Genomic DNA, 16,039 nt, shown 5'->3' on the forward strand with positions numbered 1-16,039 from the left:
GCGAGCTTCGCAAGGTCTATATCCGTCACAAGACACCACTTGGCATCTCTGCTCAACAGTGACGCTACCTACATATCTACGCAACTATCATGGATCCTTGCCAAAAGCACGTCCGTCCCATGTTCGAAACAGAGTACAGTAGGGATACACCAGCTACCTAGAACCAAAACACCCTAAGCTACCTTATCGGAAGCTCACGAATAACGTAATGAAATGCCCTCAACCCCAGTCCGCCCAGAGAAAACACAAGCAAAAGCAGTGCAAAGTATAGAGTAATAAGAACCACCTTTTGTGTCTAGTGGGTGCATCAACGTAATATTGTGGTTGGGTCAGAGGCAGTCAAATTGTTCCGTTCAAAAGGTTGGTGAATCTGGCGCCCGGAACATGTCAGCATGTCCCCCTAAGAAGGAGGACCGAATTGCATATGTGATCGAAGCGCGCTCATCATCCCCAATATAGTTGATTTGAAGAAGAAAAAAGAAGAAGAAAAAGGGGCCATGCTCGGAGCGGGGGGGAACTGGGAAGTAAAATACCCTTGATGTTTGTGTGGGTGCACGTGCCGCGATGCGGCTTGTGGCTGGTTGTTGAGCGTGGCTTGACAAAAGGTGGATGGTGTAATGTGGTGGGGAAAGGTCGGCGTTTGGGGGACGGACAACCGCGGGTCGGGTCGGAGTGCTTGTGGTTGGCGCTGCCCAATCAGAGAGGGGTCTAGCGGTAGGTCCCATCCATGGGTGTTGTTCGCCGCCCGTCATGTATTACTCCGGGTTTATTTCCAATCACAAACCTTGCTTTGGTTCGGTGTCATTGGTGGTTTGAGAGACGACAAAGATTATTCCTCTTGACACCACTACCTTGCTGGAGATTCGGGAGGAGGCAATTGGTATGTTTTTTCTCTCTCTGGGTTGTGCGGGTGGTGTGGTTGCTTGTCTGACAGTGGTGGGTTTGAGTAGGAGCTCGAAACTTGACTTATATACGATGACGACAATCCCGGCGTTGCGGAGCGCCGCCGGCGGTTCCCCCTCGGCTGCGATGATGAGAAGGATGATAGCCACCACCACCACGACGGCCACGATGACGAGGAGGGCGGGACAGCTTGGGGGATGGATGTCAAGACAGCAGCAGCAGCAGCAGAAAAGATTGGTTTCGTCGTTAGGGAATGATACGCAGCAGAAGGTGGGGGATTTATGTTGATGTACAAGGAAGGGAAAGAAATAAATGCTGACAGGCACATGCAGTTGCTTGCGGCGCATTTGCAGCAGGCGGATCCGATCATGTATGATATTGTCGAGAAGGTTAGTACCCAGGAGAAGGAGTGCGATGGGGCATGGGTGCGGGGGTGTGCCGAAGCTGACGTGGTGACAAACAGGAGAAAGTCAGGCAAAAGCAGTTCATCAACTTGATCCCTTCCGAGAACTTTACCTCGCAGGCTGTGCTGGATGCGCTGGGGAGTCCTATGCAGAGTGGGTTTTCTTGCGAACCTGGAGGAGTGGGACGAGAATGCTAATGGTGGACAACAGACAAGTACTCTGAGGGATACCCGGGTGCGAGATACTACGGCGGTAACGAGTTCATCGATGCCTCCGAGAGATTATGCCAGCAGCGCGCACTCGAGACGTTCGGACTGGATGCCAAGGAGTGGGGGGTGAATGTTCAAGGTAGGATAGGGGGAGGGACGGAGTCAAGAGAAAGAATGAGTGCTGACAATGTTGGGAATGAATAGCTCTCTCTGGTGCGCCAGCGAACCTGTATGTCTACTCAGCCATCATGGAAACTCATGATCGGTTGATGGGTCTCGATCTCCCCCACGGCGGCCATCTTTCCCACGGGTACCAGACCCCCACCAAGAAAATCTCGTTCATCTCCAAGTACTTCGAGACGGTTCCTTACCGACTTGACGAGTCCACCGGCCTGATCGACTACGATAAGCTCGAGGAGCTGGCAACCATCTACCGCCCCAAGGTTATCGTCGCTGGCGCCTCGGCCTACAGCAGGCAAATCGATTATGCTCGTATGCGGGACATCGCCGACAAGGTGAAGGCCTACCTTGTGGCTGACATGGCTCATATCTCCGGTCTTGTCGCCGCCAAGGTCATGCCCGGGCCGTTTGGCTACGCAGACATTGTCACGACGACTTCTCACAAATCCCTCCGTGGCCCCCGTGGCGCGCTGATTTTCTTCCGCCGCGGTGTGAGGAAGGTCAACCCGAAGACCGGAGCGGAGGAGCTGTACAACCTCGAGAACCCCATCAACCAATCCGTGTTTCCCGGCCACCAGGGCGGTCCGCACAACCACACTATTGCCGCCTTGGCCGTGGCGCTCAAGCAGGCACAAACACCAGAGTTCAGGGCGTATCAATCGCAGGTCTTGTCCAATGCCAAAGCCTTCTCCAAGAGGCTGGGTGAACCAAAGGAAAAGGGCGGGCTGGGCTACAAGATTGTCTCGGGCGGTACTGATAACCATCTTGTTCTTGTCGATCTGAAGCCGCACGGTGTGGACGGGGCGAGAGTGGAACGGATCCTGGAGTTGGTCGGGGTAGCTTCCAACAAGAACACTGTTCCGGGTGACAAGAGCGCGTTGACGCCTGGTGGGTTGAGGATGGGAACTCCGGCCATGACGACGAGAGGATTCCAGGAGGAGGACTTTGCGCGGGTAGCGGATATTGTCGATAGGTCGGTGACGATTGCGGTCAGGGTGGACAAGGCGGCGAGGAAGGCGGCTGAGGAAAAGGGGGAGGGGAAGACGGCGGGGAGGGTGAAGACCTTTATGGAGTTTTTGGGGGATGGGGAGACGGACACGGAGATTGTGCAGTTGAGGAGTGAGGTGGCGGATTGGGTGGGGACGTATCCTGTTCCTTGGGAGGGGAAGTAAGTGGTGTGGTGATGGGGGGGTTGGTGATGATGAGAAATGACATGATGAGATGAGGGAGGGGGGTCCGAGAAAGGAGTTTAACAGTCCTTTTGTCACGATGTGCAAGTTTTCCTTTTTTAGTTATTGTTGGTACTGTCTCAACATGGGTGTTTTAGGTATTGTTATGCATGTTTTGTACTCGGTGAATGGGTATACACAGGTTTCTGTTAGGTTCGACTAAATTTAGTCTGAATGAAACATCTACATCTCATTTGTTCACTTTGAAGACCGATATCATCATCCATATCTCATCATTAAAAAAAGCATGATGCTATTTTCGCTCATTCGCTTGCTAACATTCAAGTTACCAGACCCCAAGATACCTATCCATTCCACCTTTTGTGTAAGTGTTTTTTTGTATATCCATCCATCCAAGATGCCGTGTATCCAAAATTTTCCATCTAGTCATGTCACGAAGGCTCTCCCTCCCACAGTCCCAACACCCTCTCCCTCACCCCAGCCCTCTGCTTGATCCCCTCGTAATACTTTCTGAGATATACCTGCCTGACCTCCTCTTCCCCCTCCTCTGTAGTTTTCCCCTTGCTCCCAAAACTCACCGCAAACACCCGCTCCCCACAAACTCTCACAATATCATGCAACACCGGCCACAAGGCGAAATCCACCGGCGACGCCGTCTCCCCCCCAAGCACGAACAACCCCTTCCCCCTCTCCGCACCGGCCCTGACCTCCGCCTCCCAAAACTCCAGCTCCTCCCACAGCAGCACCGTCACAACCTTCTTCACCTTGCCCATCCCGGGCTCCTCCCCTCCCAACCTCTCCCCCAACCCCTCCCGAACAGGCCGCCAAACCCCCTCCCCAAACTCCCTCACCGCCCGGTCCAACAACATGAACCGCTTGGCCACCTGCCCAGGACCAAACTGATCATACCTCCTCCCCGCCCCGTAAACCGCATCCAAATACCTCAACACGTTCCCCCACCCCTCCACCACCCCCCGGTCGGGATCGTTATCCTCAAACCTGCCCCCCGCGGTGCTCACGCTCCCCTTTGCGCAATTTACCCCCAACTCCCCCAGCGCGAACAAGACGCTCGCGTTGGCGATGACGTCGCTCCCGAGACAGTACCGCTTCGGCGTCCCCATGTGCAGCACAGTAAAACCGCCGGCGTAAAACCCCTCCCAGTCAAAAGCCGGATCGTTATTCTCGGCGGAAAAGGCCTTTAGGAGTTGAATCGCCTCCGGAGTCTGCCCGTTGCGGACGGGTTGGGCTTCACCAAAGGTTTTGCCGGGGGAGCCCTGGCCCCAGATGAGGGTTTGGGAGGGGTTGATGTACGTTCCGATTTGGCGGAAGGTGAGGGAGATGCGGTGGCCAGAGTGGGAGAGTTCAGAGGGGGATTTGGAAAGGGGGGGTCGTTTGTCCGGGCGGATGGCGTGGAGCCAGTGCCTGTTTGTCGAGAGGCCCATGCGGAGGAGCGAGTTGTGGGGGAGGGGGACGCGTTGGATCTGGCGTCTGGCTTTTTCCGCGGGCGAGGTTTCTTCTTGGTGGTGTTTAGAGGGGCGGCGTTTGGTGCGGAAAACCATGGTTCGTTCGGCGCCGAGGGAGAGGTTGGCGATGAAGCTGTTGGGGACGATGTCGAGCGTTTTGTCGCTGTGCTCGCTGATGTAGTCGTCGCCGCCGCGATAGTGCTGGATCAGGACGTGGTTGAGGGGGTGGCCGAGGTGCTTTTCGATTGCGGTCTTGATCTGGAGGACGGTGGGGGAGAAGGGGAGGAGAGGGGGCGATTCGTCGGCTGGGTGGCGGTAGACGGGCATGTTTCCGTCCTTGTCGACTTCACCCTGGACGGCTATGCGACGAGGAACCTCGCCGCCCATGTGGGACATGCCGGCCCAGCTGACTTCCTCCAGCAGACGTTCAAAGGCATCGGCCGCGAGAGTTGGCGAGAGAACATTGGTGATGACATGAGTGTCGCCTTCACAGGAAGGCTCAGACACAGCACTGGTGAGTTTGGCGTCCACACTCTTGGCATCCGGACCAGCTTCCATCTTGGGGCTGCCAGGCTCTTTGCTGTCCCTCTCAAAATCCGAATCTACCTCGATCTTGGAGTTGGTCAGCTGCTGGGTGATCTTCTCAACCTCCGGGTCTGGCTCGATCTTGGGGCTGTCGTGTTGCTTCTTGTCCATGGTGTCCGTCTCAGAGCCCACCTCGATCTTGGTTCTCTTGGTCTGGTGCTGCTCGTCTGGATCGGCTTTCTTCTCGGTCGAGTCCTTCACAGCAGGCGGAGTTGGGTCAGCGATGGGAGGGGACCTCGGCGGCGGTGCGAAGCTTTTATCGGAACCCGAGTGCCGCAGCCGTAGTCGGGCGTGTGTTCTTACCCTAGTGGCATTCTCAGATTTAGTGATTGGTGCGCCAGGGGCGCGGGCCGGACCTTGTGGGCTGCTCAATGACAGCTCGCCCTGCTTTGGACCACCAACACTCGTGACGGGCTGCTTCTCCTGTTTCCTCAGCGACTCATCATTGTTGTCTGACGGCGACGAGTCCGAGTCAGCCTCCAAGGGCGTGTGTATGTATTGCTGTTGGACTTGGACATGGGCGTCTTGGGAAGGGCGTTGGTGTGCAGCAGTCGAAGTGCTTGGCCCGCTTGCGCCCCGATCTGGTGGAGGCGACGCCGTCTTGGCAGACGTGGAGGTGGGCCCGGGAGCCTTGTCTTTCCGTGGTGTGACCGAAGACCCGCTCGGCCGGTTCAACTGCATGTTGGAGATAAAGGGGGAGAGCCCAGACGGGCGGCTGTCTGCCGGCGGCGGTTGCAGTTCTTGCATGACTGCGCTGGCGTTGACCACCACGCTGCCCGTCAACTGCACGAGCTGTTTGACGGCGTTGAAGTGCCGCAGCTGATTCCGGAAACCACAGCAGTCCTCCACAATCGTCATCTCGTATCCATGTCTGCCTGCATCCAGCGCTGTCGCGTAGATGCTGATGTTGGTCAGGGCTCCACACACGTACAGCCCTGTCACGAAGCGACGCCTCAGTGTCTGCACCAACTCTTGTTGACTCGAGGCAAAGGCGCTGTAGTGTGTCTTGGTGAAGACAATATCCCGGGTGGCATCGACGGCTTCTTGGACTTCTGCAACCAACTCGGCTCCCTTGGTCCCCTTTCTAACACAGGGCTTCTTCGGGGCCCCTCCGTTGCTCAGAAATGCCTCGTCGTCAGCCTCCATCGCGGCGCCATCGTGTTCTCGTGAGGTGGGAGGGCGACCCCGAGCGCTGCCTGGTCTTGGTGGGCGTATTGGCACGTTGGCTGTGATGATCTGCTCTCCTTCGGCCGATAATGACCGGTGACGCTCAAACTCGCTGCGGACCCAGACCACATCACCGGCGCCAGAATCTCGGAAAGCTTTGACCAACTCAAGGGACCGCTTCACAAAGTCGTCAGGCTCGCTCACAGGCAGAGCTCCGTCTGGGGAAATAAAGTCATTCTGGAGGTCGACGACCAGCAGGGCCTTCCGTGTCCGTATGGCCGGAATGGCGGCGGGGTTGATGGGGAACGCAGGGCGCATGATGTGTTGACAGGCTTATGATAACATCAGTTTCTTGTTCAAAATGTCAACAAAAGAAGAAATTGAAAAGGGGGAGGAAACAACCTTCAGAGTATTCTTGGATTTTCCACACAGCATCACCGGCCCGTCAACTCGATATGAGATATGCTTGAAAAGGCAAGAGACAGAAAAATTCAAGTCATAGGGCGCGTTGTTGACATGGCAAGCAAGCGTCGGCCGTGTCAGGTTGCAGCGGGTGGATGGTTCGTCGAGTGGCGCCTCGCTCTGTTTCACTCCCTGAGCTCCTCCGAGGTTGACGTCGATGTCTGGTGGGCCAAAAGATGCCGTTCTCGGATCGGAAGCTTGTCACTGGGATATCCACTTGCCGCGGCGGGGCGTTTTAGTTGGTCGTTCTTGGAGGTTGGCGCGTATCGTCCCTCGAGCTGGCTTTTGGGGCAGATGATGGTGTTGACAGGAAAAGTACACGGGGACATCAACAGACTGAGCCAAGCGTTATTATTTGGTCATTCGGCGGCGGCGCAAACTCGAACCGGGCCGGACACTTTCAGGAAGGCTTCCGCTCTCGGTGGAAGAATCGGTCAGCAGAGACAGCAAAAGTCTCCGTGTTCAGACAAGAAGAAGAGAAGGTGACAAGACGGTTTTATGATCGGGGCCCGGGATGCGGCGGTGGGGTAAAAATGGCGATACGACCTTCATCTCTCAGATCGGAATCTCTTCTTCTGAAGGCTCGGGTGTGTGTGAGTGGTCCGCAATTTATCTGGCCCTGCCAGGCCCTCGCCAAGCACTGCAACAGCAACAACACCACGCATACACTACACGCCCCCCCTCCATTTCCTGAAAATCATGTGTCTCCGTGTCTCATCAACCATCAACCTGCTGGAAGGAGTAAGGCCAGCTCTTGACACTGACAGGACCCCTGCCCCGCATGTTCGGACGGATGGCCCCAGGCCCAGATGCTCAGGGCAAGGATCACGACAACCTTGAGGTGGCATTGGCCAACCACACTCTCCCGGAGCTGGCTCCTCGACCCCACCATCCATCCCACTTCACGTCGGTCTATCATCAGGGCGAGATTTACATCCAAGAGGAGAGGATGATATTCCCTCATGATGCAATGGCTCGAGCCCACAAGGACGAACGAAACTTGATACCATTTACCAACAGCCATCGTCCCTTGAAGACTCCCCTCTCTCGCACCCTCACCACAAAATAGTTTGACACACAAAAGTAACTTGACCGATATTATACTATGAACCATGCTTTAAAAGTAAAGAAACGGGCCCTTTAAACGATCTTTTAAAGCCTATAGACCATCCTTCAAGTCATGTTGACCTACTTTCGTGTCTCAATTATTCTGTGGCAAGGGTGCCTCAGAATACCAGGTACACGACCGCTACCACCCAACCTGAACAACGGAAATGTAAGTTTCCGAACACGCTGTTGGTCTGCTCGTAAAACTCTTATAGATCTGATATACCCACCCATCCGAAACCAGTCTCATAATCCAGGAACAGAAATCTATATCAAGCAAGAACCGCCACTTACCAACCGCCTACAGGTATGTACTCACGGAACTCCACGGAAAACCTCAGAAACATACACAAAATCCTGCAGCCGACTTTGGGAACGTTGGATGATGGCCCGGGCCTGCATATGCACGCGAAAACGGCGTCTGCGTGTTTCTGCTCACATGACGCAGAGACACACGGCAGGTTGGCGGTCAGGGAGATTCATCAGGATAGGAAACGGAGGAACGGCCTGGTCCGTGTCTTTTACTGTGTGCGAAGACATTCATGATCTGAGATCCTTCCATGTTTATGTTGCATCAGACAGCTAGTTTATCGCTTTCCGCAACGCGGCACAGCTCCTGCCAGGCAGGCATATTGAAGGCACAGGGCACATCATATACGTTGTAGAATGCAAGGGCTAATTGCACCTCGTCTCAAGTATATCCACAGGCCAGCCAGAAGTTCACAAGAAAACACAACCGCAGCAAGCTGAATAATAATCCTCACCCGAGACAACCAGGGGCGTGGAGGGAAAATGCAGAATCTGGCGGCGGCGGCGGCGAGCGTTCAACACGAGCAGGAGCATCGACACAAATCTGCAGCCATCCACCAGAAGATCATCCGTCAATGATATTGGATCTCGACATGCAGTTGGAGACAGACATCAAGCAGGGACAACAGTGCGAGAAAGGCCAAGGCCAAGACAAGACAAGACGGGAGGGAGCGGAAGCATGCGTCGCCGTTTAGGTAGGGTTCTGTGCTGCTGTGCTGCTGGGCACAGAGATGAGTTCCCCGAACCCAGACATTGACGTGGCTAGCCGTTTTGTGTGTCTATTTTGGACTGTGCATACCGCTAGATCTGTACCCCGAGGTCGCCGAGCAAGACCTGATCCAGAATATCCCAGCCTGGCTTGATGACCCCAAGATATCCCCATCGCTCTTTGGTGACAAGTAGACAGAACCAACTCAATTAGGCACCTCCGGAATCCTCATCACTCCCCTCCACCCCAACATCCCCCTCAACACCTCCACCACCTCGTCAAAATCCGGCCTCCCCTCCACATCCCCATCCTCGCACCTTCTCTGCAGCTCCTCCAACCCCCTCCTCATCGCCCTCTCCCGCTCCCCCTCCCCCCTTTCTTCCACAAGCCCGAGCACATCCCCCACCAACCTCCCAAACGCCGCCACCTCCACCCTCTCCACCCCATCCTCCTCCTCCCCATACACGCTCGCCGCCCCAAAATCCCCCAACAACCCATGCCCATCCCCCTTGCTAGCCAAAACATTATGCGCGTATAAATCCCCATGACAGATCCTCCGCCCATGTAGATGCGCCCCCGCCCCCGCAATTCCCGTCAGCATCTCCACCGCCTTCCCCATCTCCCACCCCCTCTCGCCCTCCGTAAACCGATCCCGTGTGCAGCTCTCCAGATCCGGCGGCAAGCCCAAAACTTCATACCCCCCCGGCACCAAACTCATCACAATCCCCCCCTTCACCCCTTCCCTTTCCCCTTCAGAATATCCCGTAACCTTTCCCACAACACCTATCAACGACTCGTGCGACCCGGCGAGCAACACCGCCTCCATCTCATCTTCCGGCCTGCCGTCGCTCGTGAGAGAACCTCTGAACATTTTGACGGCTACGTCTTCTGTGAAGTCGGAATCAGGGGAGGGCTTCCATTCTGCTTGAGAGATGATGCCCGAGGCGCCCCGGCCGAGCACGCGGGAGATGGCGAGGGAGCTGTAGGGGATGTCGAGGAGGCCAAAGGGGAGTTTGTGGGCTTTGCGGGAGGAGAGGGAGCAGGGGTTTCCGGCGAAGGAGAGGTAGGCTAGCTTGGGGAAGGCGGTGAACAAGAACTTGGGGAGGGAAGAAAAGTTGTTGGCCGAGAGGCGGAGGAGGGTGAGGTTTTGGCATTGGGTGAGGGAGAGGGGGAGGGTGGAGAGGTTGTTGCCCGCCAGGAGGCATTTCTCGAGGTTGGGACACGAGGAGATGGAGGAGGGGAGGGAGGGGATGCGGTTGTCGGTCAGGATTAGCCAGCGGAGTTTGGGGGGGAGGGTGTTTTCGGGTATGCTGGTGAGCGAGTTGTGGCGGAAGGCGACCATTTCTAGGGTGTGGTGGGAGGAGAGGTCCGGGAAGGTGGTGAAGGCGCAGTTGGAGAGGAAGAGGATTTTGAGGTTGGGGAGAGAGGTGGTGAAATTGGGTGGGAGAGAAGAAAGACCTGTCCCGGAGAGGTCGAGGTAGGTTAGGGAGGGCCCGAAGGTGAAGATCTCATCAGGGAAGACGGTGAGGGAGGGCGTGGGAGTGAGCTTGAACTTGGTGAGGGCGAGGTTGGCAAGGGAGCCATTTTGAAGGGCCTCGAGGTCGTAGGTGTCGTTGCTCATTGTAAAGTGCTGGCTTACACTGTGGACTTGGTTGGTGATCACTGGGCAGAGTGAAAAGCAGAGTGAGCTGAAGTTGAGGCGGGTGAGGCTTCCGAGATTCCAGCCCCAGAGCGGGTCCTCATGCTGGGCTTCTCGTCTCACCCGCCTCTGCCCCACAGGGCATACTGAGCATCACATGAGCAAAAGTAAAGACATTCTTATCATGAATATTCCAAACTCAAATCATCTGAAATGAGCGCGCGCAAATCGATTGAAATATTCTGACAAGGCACAAAACTGGTGAAGAGAGAGATGCTCAAGGCTGAAATCTGAAGTGGAGATAACTGTGGGGTTGTGCAGGGTGAAGCTAGTGCAACGGCCCTTTGACATCAGTGGACCGTGCTCCCGTCAGATTGAACCGCCGCCGAACTTGGGACCCAACTTCCATTGCCAATCTCAAACCCTCTCCAGCAAAAGGCCAGTCCCGTTGCGAGCGACAAAACAAAGGCCTCCACACATCCACTCCGAACCGTCACAATAGAATTGGTTCCGTACTCGATCTACCGATACAAATCCATCACAATGTCGTCCGAGGCGCGAAAACGGACGGCAGAGCCCACCGACGACGAGCTGCCAGCCAAGAGGCAACGAAGCGTGGAGGGCGACATCGACTCGGCCGTGGAACAACTGCAGGCATTGAATATCGCACCTTCCATCACCCATGAGGAGATGGCGCGCGCTGGACTGCGTCGCGCCATCGCCCTCGCCTTGAAGCATGTTGGATTCGACTCGGCCGCGAAGGATGCCATGGAGATGTTTACAACGATGGTGGAAGAGTGTAGGTCTTGCATGACGGTCATCAACAGCCTAGTTGAAGATCTAACAATGAAAACCAGATGTCGAGTCGCTCTTCGGGACTGTCAAGATCAATGCCAATGCTGCTCGCCGTTCCCAACCCATTCCTCGCGACTTTGAGCGCGCGTTGAAGTACTTCAACCTGACCACCACTGCGCTCGAACCACACAAGAAGAATCCCATTCCAAGAGCCAAGAGGATACCTGAATACGAGCCGATACCAGAGCGCGATCCCGTTTTCGTCGACATGCCAGTACTCGGCGCGGAGCTGGACGGTGCTCGCGACAAGGAATCTAAACTCTACATCCCCAAGTCGTTCCCTGCCTTTCCAAGCATTCATACCTACAGATACACGCCTGAGACGGTTGAGACCGCTACCGTGGTGGACGACTGGGGGAGCTTTGCTTCGGATTCACAATCCCAGACGCTCAACGGATCACAAGCCACGCCACAGCCGCAACGACCGCTTGCACCCGAGGAGATTCCCCATGGCGATCCCAAGAAGCTGCGCGAGGCTGCCGCAAAGGAAGCAAAGGCAGGGGAGGCGGCTCTACGAAGGTTGATGCGCGCCTCCAAGATCGCGAAGCAGAAAGAGGTCTGGACTTCGGCGCAGTCTCGGCCAGCGAGGCGGGAGCGTCATGAGCTTTGGGAGTCTGCTATGCGCGAGTTCATCGAGGATGACACGAGGGCCAGCGGCAAAGAGGTGGCGTCAGGAGGGTTGCATGGCGAGAAGGGCAGGTTCGAGATTGCCGATCATAGCATGATTGTCAACACGGAGAAGCGCTATTTCAGGCATGAAGTCCCTCGAAGTGGTGCCAGGAAGGCTTTGGCCGCCGCTCAGGGTATCTCCAGCAAGGGTTGAGGGGTGGTATGGGACGTATAGAGCCGCACAGAATGCAGGACTATGGGATTCGGGGATTTGTATTGCAAGAGGAAGCAAGACAGGGTTGGGATGCATCACAGGAGTTTGTACTTAATTTTGGCGCTGGGGAGACGGACGGGAAAACGGGATCATTGATACCCCATGCACAACTCTTCTAGAAAATAAGGGTCAATCAGAAGCATATAGCTTAGCTTTAATCTATTACCATCGCTGAACTCTTTGTTCTCCTGTTTATCCGCAATGGACATCATTCCTTATCACTTATCAAAGTTGCCTTATCGATAGCAAGGACACGGCCCATGTCCAGGCGGGCCCGGGCTCAGCTCCACCTAGCTCCAAAGCTAGGTCGGTGCCCCACATACCGACCGCCAGCTGGGAATGGCTGTCCAGCGACTGGCGGACCGGCGAGCAAAGTGTACCCCACGATCGGACCCTATTTTCGCCGCACAAAAGTTTTGGCAATTCCCAGAGGATCCCGCAGCGCCCCGATTTCTTGCTGACCCCGACGACTCGAGGCACCGCGAAAAAGCTCACCATTCTTCCCAAGATACTTGCATCTCAGGAAGCACATCAAGATGGCTGAGCAACTCATCCTCAAGGGCACCCTGGAGGGCCACGTAAGTCGTCCTTGCGACCTCGAATTCGCCCATTCTCGCTCGAGTTGGATGCTGACGATTTGCTACAGAATGGCTGGGTCACCAGCTTGGCCACCTCGATGGAGAAGTACGAAACCACGTCGAATCCGACCTCCTAACCGCGAGAACATGCGCTCACCAGTGAAACTAGCCCCAACATGCTCCTGTCGGCCTCCCGCGACAAGACCCTGATCATCTGGAACCTCACCCGCGATGAGACCCAGTACGGTTACCCCAAGCGGTCGCTCCACGGCCACTCTCACATCGTCTCCGACTGCGTACGTTAGATCAAGATCAGAATCAGAAGAAGGAGGGGCAGTGTGCTGATTGGCGTGGCAGGTTATCTCGTCGGATGGCGCTTATGCCCTCTCTGCCTCGTGGGATAAGACTCTCCGTCTCTGGGAGCTCTCCTCCGGCACCACCACCCGCCGTTTCGTCGGCCACACCAACGACGTCCTGTCCGTCTCTTTCTCCGCCGACAACCGCCAGATCGTCTCCGGTTCCCGCGATCGCTCCATCAAGCTCTGGAACACCCTCGGTGACTGCAAGTTCACCATCACCGACAAGGGCCACTCCGACTGGGTTTCCTGCGTTCGCTTCTCCCCCAACCCCCAGAACCCCGTGATCGTCTCTGCCGGCTGGGACAAGCTCGTCAAGGTATGTGGGACTTGGACGTATTCGGCAGCTGTTGCGGCGATGATGCCTTGCAACCTAAAGTATTTGCTACTTCAGAGCCTCCGGGCCATGAGACAAACTATTTCACCATGCACTGAGCCGCAAGAGTTTGCAGACCATTTTTGAGGGAGTCCCGCAGAGAATTCCACGCTGACATGGCTTGTTTACAATAGGTTTGGGAGCTCTCCAGCTGCAAGCTCCAGACCGACCACATCGGCCACACCGGCTACATCAACACCGTCACCATCTCGCCCGATGGATCCCTCTGCGCTTCCGGTGGCAAGGACGGCACCACCATGCTCTGGGATCTCAACGAGAGCAAGCACCTCTACTCCCTCAACGCCAACGACGAGATCCACGCCCTCGTCTTCTCCCCCAACCGCTACTGGCTCTGCGCTGCCACCTCCAGCAGCATCATCATCTTCGACCTCGAGAAGAAGAGCAAGGTTGATGAGCTCAAGCCCGACTTCGCCAACGTTGGCAAGAAGAGCCGCGAGCCCGAGTGCGTCTCCCTTGCGTGGAGCGCTGATGGCCAGACTCTGTTCGCTGGCTACACGGACAACATCATCCGTGCTTGGGGTGTCATGTCCCGCGCTTAAGTTGAATGGAATGGTTAATGCTTGAGTGCCCGGGGATCAGTCGGGGCCGGCTGAGGGGGAGGAATGAGAGGTTGGTTTTATGGGTGGTTTGCTATAAAATCGGCCGCGCTGCCGCGTGGGGAGAAAATACCAGGAAGCGTCGCGATATATCGATGGGTTCCAACGGCTGGGAGGGGCGTACTTCGGAATGCTTGTCTTCGCTTTGGGTTCTCTTTCATGACACAGCATTTTTGCGAGGCAAAAGAGGGAGCAGGGAATAAAAAGAAATTTCTGTGCCTGTCACTGCTCTTGTCCTTGTCGCCGTGGCAGGCCTCGCGGCGGGGGAGCCCGGCTGCCGGGTGGCATAGATAATAGCAACCCCATGACCAACAACGAATCATGAAGTCAATTGTTTTGTGATGTGTATTTTTGTGTCCGTTTCAGCACTGATATCCACCTCTCTTGACACCCCAACTGTCTCATGTATTCTTTCTCTTCGTTTCCCTCTGAAATAGAACTGACTAGTTGTGTGTGTGTATGAAGTCACTTTTGCGAATCTCGAGGCCGGTAGACATCATGATATGCCAAAAACAGCAGTTAGGGTGTACTCGAGAGAAGTTTGATTTTTCCACCGCCATAATCATTCCAACATGAATCTCCATATATTTTCGTCTTTCACTTGTTATGAAGTGTAAGTATAAAAATCTCACTGAGGGATGGACCGGTCAGCCGCTTTAGTTGCTATATGCCTAGCCCAACACGTCGCCAGTAGAGACTGCCACGAAGAATAAAGGCCTTTGAGGATAATCAGCAGGCCTCCAAGACAGTTCACAGGCCTTGAATATTATTAAAACGGGGGTTAGAGAAGTCGATTTGCTCTACAGATACCATGACCGAGAGGGGGTTTCTGTTACCTTTCTATGGCCTATTGATCATCCTTTACCGCATTCAACTTACCCAGACAGCAGTGCCCATTTCTATTTTGCTCACAACGTAAGAGACATGAGGCTTGTAGGGATCTACACCGTCCCAAAATGCAAAAGACAAGTTTTTGGGGAGCAGGAGGGACGATAGGAAAGTGATTTGAAAAAACAAAAATCAAGTATTAAGTTTTGTGGGTGAATAGCATAGAGTGGCTAAAGCTGGTTGGTATATTCTCTCTGGTTATCAACGGAGAGAGTTGTGATGGCTGCTACTGGCCCACACGGTTGGGGGTGTAGTTGGCTAAGTACATTATCTGACATTTCTGATTTTCCCTTTTTCCTTTTCTCTTGATTCTTGGTTGGTTACCCGGTAGGTTGGCCGGGACGGGTGGGTGTTGATGTTGCTGGGTGGTGGTTACAGTATCGTCTTTGGAGGACGGACAAGGCAAAGGCAGCGGGTATCATTTCTTTCTTGGTGGTGCTGCGTAAGAAAGGAAAGAAAAGAAAGGAGATTTGGGTTGAGTGTGGTGATTGGTGTTGCTGGTGAAAGAAGAGGGTGGTTTGGGCTGGGGGTGTAGACAAGCTTCATTGATCGGGATGTCCAAGACCAAGGATGGGCTGTCAAAAGGTGGAGAGAGCTGTTCATCAGTTGCAAACCCCGAATGATCTCGAACCCGGCAGATTAGGCAGACGAGCGGTAGGGGTTGTAACAATGCCCACTCCCACTTCCACGACCAGCACCAGCACCAGCACCAGCACCGCCAGTACTCCAATGCCGACCATGACCACCCCCCATCTCATCAATCCCCTGTTCAGTAACTGTGCTCCCTCCCCCTTGCCGCTGCTCCTGCTGCTCCCGACCACCCCTCCCCCGTCCAATCTCCACCACCTGCGCCCTCCCAACCCCCACAGCAGGCCGTCCACACCCAAAGCTGTGCTCAAAATCAAACTCAAACTCCTGACTAACCGGCCTCCCCTCCTCCGTCGCCTCGAGTTCATGAATCCCCCCCCTCACATTTGGATCCTCTCGCCTTTGATGATGATGATGATGATGATGATGATGACCCCCCCCGGCGAAACCAACATAATCCTCCCTCGCCCCATAATACTCGTCCAACCCACGCTGGTACTCAATCTCCTGAAGCCGGTCGTGGACCTCCCTGCTGTAGAAGGGGAACTGGGGGCCCGAGTTTGGGGGAAGA

At 55.2% G+C, this 16,039-nt stretch overlaps 5 protein-coding genes across 5 annotated transcripts; 3 read left to right on the top strand and 2 right to left on the bottom strand.

Annotated features, from left to right (window-relative positions):
- Positions 1-975: 975 nt before the first annotated feature.
- On the top strand, positions 976-2,868 carry PODANS_4_660 (uncharacterized protein; the record flags this gene model as incomplete). Its single annotated transcript, XM_001903624.1, has 5 exons — positions 976-1,173; positions 1,236-1,292; positions 1,367-1,460; positions 1,518-1,655; positions 1,721-2,868. The coding sequence occupies 5 exons, from the start codon at positions 976-978 to the stop codon at positions 2,866-2,868; spliced, it is 1,635 nt and encodes a 544-aa protein (XP_001903659.1).
- Positions 2,869-3,317: 449 nt separating this feature from the next.
- On the bottom strand, positions 3,318-6,419 carry PODANS_4_670 (uncharacterized protein; the record flags this gene model as incomplete). The annotated part of the gene is made up of 1 exon (XM_001903625.1): positions 3,318-6,419. The coding sequence occupies one exon, from the start codon at positions 6,417-6,419 to the stop codon at positions 3,318-3,320; it is 3,102 nt and encodes a 1,033-aa protein (XP_001903660.1).
- Positions 6,420-8,893: 2,474 nt separating this feature from the next.
- PODANS_4_680 (uncharacterized protein) lies at positions 8,894-10,309 on the bottom strand (the record flags this gene model as incomplete). Its single annotated transcript, XM_001903626.1, has 1 exon — positions 8,894-10,309. The coding sequence occupies one exon, from the start codon at positions 10,307-10,309 to the stop codon at positions 8,894-8,896; it is 1,416 nt and encodes a 471-aa protein (XP_001903661.1).
- A 561-nt stretch (positions 10,310-10,870) lies between these two features.
- On the top strand, positions 10,871-12,005 carry PODANS_4_690 (uncharacterized protein; the record flags this gene model as incomplete). The annotated part of the gene is made up of 2 exons (XM_001903627.1): positions 10,871-11,126; positions 11,185-12,005. 2 exons carry the CDS (start codon positions 10,871-10,873, stop codon positions 12,003-12,005), a joined length of 1,077 nt encoding a protein of 358 aa, XP_001903662.1.
- A 596-nt stretch (positions 12,006-12,601) lies between these two features.
- On the top strand, positions 12,602-13,935 carry PODANS_4_700 (uncharacterized protein; the record flags this gene model as incomplete). Its single annotated transcript, XM_001903628.1, has 5 exons — positions 12,602-12,643; positions 12,712-12,749; positions 12,813-12,939; positions 13,001-13,318; positions 13,510-13,935. The coding sequence occupies 5 exons, from the start codon at positions 12,602-12,604 to the stop codon at positions 13,933-13,935; spliced, it is 951 nt and encodes a 316-aa protein (XP_001903663.1).
- Between the last annotated feature and the right edge of the window lie 2,104 nt (positions 13,936-16,039).

This window comes from Podospora anserina, chromosome 4 (genome assembly GCF_000226545.1).
Source record: "Podospora anserina S mat+ genomic DNA chromosome 4, supercontig 1".
In the NCBI taxonomy this organism is placed as follows: domain Eukaryota; kingdom Fungi; phylum Ascomycota; class Sordariomycetes; order Sordariales; family Podosporaceae; genus Podospora; species Podospora anserina.